The sequence below is a fragment of the Brassica oleracea genome, chromosome C3, assembly GCF_000695525.1.
Source record: "Brassica oleracea var. oleracea cultivar TO1000 chromosome C3, BOL, whole genome shotgun sequence".
NCBI lineage: Eukaryota > Viridiplantae > Streptophyta > Magnoliopsida > Brassicales > Brassicaceae > Brassica > Brassica oleracea.
In genome coordinates, this window is record NC_027750.1 from 31,856,031 (window position 1) to 31,861,218 (window position 5,188).

A 5,188-nucleotide genomic window follows, 5' to 3' on the forward strand; every position below is an offset into this window, starting at 1 on the left:
AATCTTTCTGATTGGGGATAATACCGTAATAGGTTTAGATACTGCAATTGTGCGCAATTATGACGAAGTTGAAATATTGTGTACATTTGTTATTATATAAAAATTATGGTGTGGAAATAAATAGTTAATCCGAAAAATTAATTAGTAATCTTTAAAGAGAAGCATCTTCTTAATCAACGTGGTTAAATGCATTACGTCATAGAGGATGATGGTACATCCTAACGAACTATTCGCACAAAATGTTGATTGCAATTTAAGCAAACAAGTTATTAAAAAAAAGGTGTTCCATATGCTTTGCCTATTATATGTATCATTATAAAGCTTCCGGAAACAAAAAAAAGGAAAAAAGAAAGAAAAAAACAGCAGTCAGAATTGGATGGCAGAAATGTAAATTCGAGCAAACCATCGTTAGCTGACAATGAAATGCGAAACCCAAAGTCACGCTAGACTCGGCACTAGAGTCAAAAACGAAACAGGAGTCTTTCTTAAAGACTTTTCTTCAGTGACTCACAAAAGCTCTCTCCCCCTTTCCTTCCTTTCTCATTTCCTGATGAAATCTCATGTCTCACCCATCTCGTGATTTCTTCTAAGAAACTGCTTTAATGTCAAATCTGGAGTCTCTCTAATCCTTTCTTCACGGTTTGATTACTTCCCTCAATCAAAAAGTAAGCAACTTTTTTTCCGCAGAGGGGTTTTAAGGAGATTTGGAAAATTTAGAGTTTGGGTTGTTTAGGCTGCTTTTAAGAGTTTGGGGTTTTTTTTTTTACTAGTTTGTGCCTATGGAAACCCCTTGGAAGAAGCAGAGATTGAAAGACACGGCTTTATGTCGTTTAGGGATTCTCGTTGCAGTTACGGTCTCCGTAGTTCTCATGTTGGTCTCTTTACCCAGAACAGCTTTAAACAATCCCTTCTCCGACATTGATTTTGCACCCAAGCTTAATGTGTCACTGCTAAGTGTCGCCAGAGGTAATCCAATCTCGGTTAGGCTGCATAAGAGGAACAGTTCCCCACCGAGGAATCTGGATCTGTACCCGAATCTGGGGAAAGACCGTGTGGTTATCGTCTTGTACGTGCACAATCGTCCTCAGTATCTTCGAGTAACCGTCGAAAGCTTATCCAAAGTCGAAGGGATAAGCGAGACGTTGCTGATCGTTAGCCACGACGGTTACTTCGAAGAGATGAACAAGATCGTGGAGAGTATCAAGTTCTGCCAGGTGAAACAGATCTTCTCGCCTTACTCTCCTCACATATTTAGAGAGAGTTTCCCTGGGACGACGGCGAACGACTGCAAGAACAAAGGTGATGAGGATTGCCAAGGCGATCCGGATCAGTATGGGAACCACCGGTCTCCGAAGATTGTATCTTTGAAGCATCACTGGTGGTGGATGATGAACACTGTGTGGGATGGATTGGAGGAGAGTAGAGATCACGACGGCCACCTCCTTTTCATTGAAGAAGATCATTTTCTTTTCCCTAACGCTTACCGCAATATTCAGACTCTCGCGACGCTGAAACGCGCGAAATGCCCTGACTGTTTTGCTGCTAACTTGGCGCCGTCTGACGTGAAGTCGAGAGGGGAAGGGTTTGATAGTTTGGTCGCGGAGAGGATGGGGAACGTTGGGTACTCTTTTAACAGAAGTGTGTGGGAGAAGATACGCCACAAGGCGAGAGAGTTTTGTTTCTTCGATGATTATAATTGGGATATAACGATGTGGGCGACGGTTTTCCCTTCGTTTGGTTCGCCGGTTTACACCTTGAGAGGGCCTAGGACGAGTGCGGTTCACTTTGGGAAATGCGGGTTGCATCAAGGTAGAGGAGGGGAAGGTGATTGTATGGATAATGGGGTCGTGAACATTGAGGTTAAGGAAACGGATAAAGTTGTGAACGTAAAGAAAGAATGGGGAGTTCGGGTGTTCGAACATCAGCCTGGTTATAAAGCTGGTTTCAAAGGTTGGGGAGGTTGGGGCGACGAAAGGGACCGGCGTTTGTGTTTGGATTTTGCCACTATGTATCGTTTCAATAGCAGAGATGCATCTCCTTGAGTGAAGCTTCTTAAGACTTCCGAGTAAACTAGTGGTGATATAGTCAGTAACTCTGTCCTTTTCACGTGGTATTGTGACACTGTTGGCCTCGGGTTTCTTGTTGTATTTTTATTGTTATGTTTTGTGTGTATTATATTGCTCAGTGCCTCTTTTTCGAAAAGATTCTGTCGCATTTCTTACTAATCGACAATAGTTTCAAAGTTGATGGAATCTTGAGGTGATTGCTGTTGCTCAAAAAAAAAAAAAAAAAAAGAGGTAATTGCTGTTTGTTTAGATTTGGTTTGAGTTTTGTGTTTGCAAAATCACTAAGGTCTTACGGAATGCGGAAGGCTTTGATTGGTAACATGATTTATACTTGATTTAGTTTGACTTAGAGGTATAAATCAAAAATATTATCAATCCTGATTTACTTATAACTTTTTGATTTTGTGTTTGAGTTATAATGTGGTAAAGTTGAGTTATATTTTTCAGTTGTCTTCTTTGTAAAATCACTAAATCAAATTCTAAACCCAGCAGCAAGGAAAAGAGGTGTATTAGAACTTGAGTTGGTGTTTTGGTGATTTGTTATTTCCACGTTTGTTTTTTTTTAACTTTAAACAATTTATCATCTTTTGAAACATGGTATTTGTATTTACTTTTGGTTACTTAATAACTATTTACTTCTTAGTCCTTTTATAAGCATTCTTATTTCCATTTAAATTATTCAACAGAATAATTTTATATTAAAAATTATTAATTATGTTTGTATATAAAGTTGTATGTTTATATGAGTTTTTTTGCTATTACATATATAATACAAATGTTTATGTATCATTCATTAGTTTTAGTTTAATAGATATTAATTTTCTCTAATATATTTTCTTATTGAAATTGTAATAAGGATAATCATTTTATATTTATAATTTTTATTTATTTGAAATAATATTTACTATAATTTATATAAAAAAGGTTTACCAATCAATTATATTATTAGTTACTATAATTTTTAGAAAATAAATTCTACAACTTATTTTTGTCAAATTTGTATTTTATACATATTAAAAAAATAGTTGTTTATTATTTATTTATCTTAAATGGTTTAATGCTTTATTTATTTTTAATAAATAATTCATTATTAGAAATTTATAATAATAATTATTTATAAAAATTGTACCGTAACTTGTACATCAAAAAGGTTACCGGTCATTAGTTTTAAGAAAATTGTAACTCATACTTTTACTGCAAACTTATCATATAAATTTACATTTTACCACATAATTTTTTCTGCAAATCACATCGAATTACGATACATACCGCAAATCAACTTTAATACTATATGTCACCAGCAGGAGTAATGAGGTTGATGCAATGAAGTATGACTATATGGCGGTGTAAAAAACTACATATTTTATCGTCTTACATAAAACATACTTATAAACAAGTATAGAGTATCTCTTAGTATGTTCTATGATAAGTTGGAAGCCCATCAAGACCATTGAACATTTTGTCATACTTCGAATAGGTTATGCCGTTTTTCCAAAAATAAGTATAGAGTATTCAAACATGTAAAATTCACTGACAATTTACATTATATCAAAATAAAATAGTTTAATAATTTATATTTATATTTTAAAAACAAGTATAGTATTCAACATGTAAAATCCATATATAAACAAGTACACATGAGTATATATTTAGTATTCCGCTATAAAAACAAATTAGTATATTTAATATTATAAAAGAATCAACAAAAATTAAAATAATAAGCTTACCACTCTTTTGTTTTTAGTAATTCAACTTTTAAGTTTATATCTATACTGATGATGTTTTTTTTTTTTTTTGCTAAAATACTATACTGATGAGTGATGATCTTGATATAATTATCTGATTTAATTTAGGCTGATGGAGACGAGCTTCCTTCGATGACTGAATTTTTTTTGCCACAACACACTAAAAATATGGAGTTTTTGTATATCCTCGAGCTGCACATATTTACAGCGACGTGGCAGCAGAAGTCAGCTAACATGAGACTACATTCTTCAGGCGGGATTTTGATGCAAATGACGACGCACGAAATCAATCAAAATTTGAAAGAGATATTTTTAATTACAAATTCAATCATACACGAATAGTTCAATGAAGTATTAAACCTGGAAATGAATATTGTTAAAACTGTTGTGAGGATAAGGGAATGGGCGTTACACATTGGTTTAAGGCTCTGGTTTTTGCATGATCAATTTCTTATATAAACCCACAATAGTACATTTTCAGTAATTAATGAAAAGGATGATTTTTTTTCCTCTAAATTTTCATTGATAATTGAGAATCCAGACCGAACATATATACTTAGAGATGTTAAGCTTGATGGACTTCCAACTTAAAATCAATTGGTGATAAGTGGAATGATTCATCTGATCTTATATATTACTAAAGATTCCTTATAACTACCAATGTGGAACACTTTGTGTCTGATACGCCCTCTCGAGATGATCGCTTTTTGAGAGCCAATCTTGGAATGCTCGGGAAAGGATCAATGGACCAACTTTGGACCAGATCGATATGGATCGGGTTAGACTGTATGGACCGGGCTCTGATACCATCTTAAGCTTGATGGGCTTCCAACTTAAAACTAACTAGAGGCCGAGCCCCGCGCAAGCGCGGGGTTATTTGTGTATCCTGTTGTTGTTCAGTTTTACTTAGTGTTAGCGTTGTTAGTTATGTTGTTCTTACACTTGTGTTGGTGCGTGCAGTTATTTGGCAAAGCAGAGGGTCGGAGGTGGTGGAATTAGTAGGGAGGCAGCTGTTTGTTGTTACGTGTAGGACGCTTTGTGAACGAAGACCAGTTGATACATATATATTTTTCGTATTTAGTTGTCTGCATCCCAATTCCCACTGAGGAACATATGATGGTGTGCTTGTGTCACTTTTTCTGGGGTTTTTGTTTTGTTTTGGTGACTATTGGATTTTAGTTGGTTTCTTTGTTGCATTGTTTAACGTCGATGCCATGTAACTATCTGAACATGTTCTCATGCATGAAGCAAAAGACATGCTTATTTTCTCGAAATGCAAAGACCCATCAACGTTCTCCTTTATTTAAAAACCAAATAACTCTTCTTCTGGTGAGAGATAGTTTGCAGATAATTAAAGACAACCAAAGTTGAAAGTAG

At 35.0% G+C, this 5,188-nt stretch overlaps 1 protein-coding gene across 1 annotated transcript; it reads left to right on the top strand.

Moving 5' to 3' along the window:
* The first annotated feature begins 362 nt into the window (after positions 1–362).
* LOC106336243 (alpha-1,6-mannosyl-glycoprotein 2-beta-N-acetylglucosaminyltransferase) lies at positions 363–2,263 on the top strand. Its single transcript, XM_013775014.1, has 2 exons — positions 363–665; positions 771–2,263. Exon 2 carries the CDS (start codon positions 780–782, stop codon positions 2,040–2,042), a length of 1,263 nt encoding a protein of 420 aa, XP_013630468.1. The 5' UTR covers positions 363–665; positions 771–779; the 3' UTR covers positions 2,043–2,263.
* Positions 2,264–5,188: the final 2,925 nt, after the last annotated feature.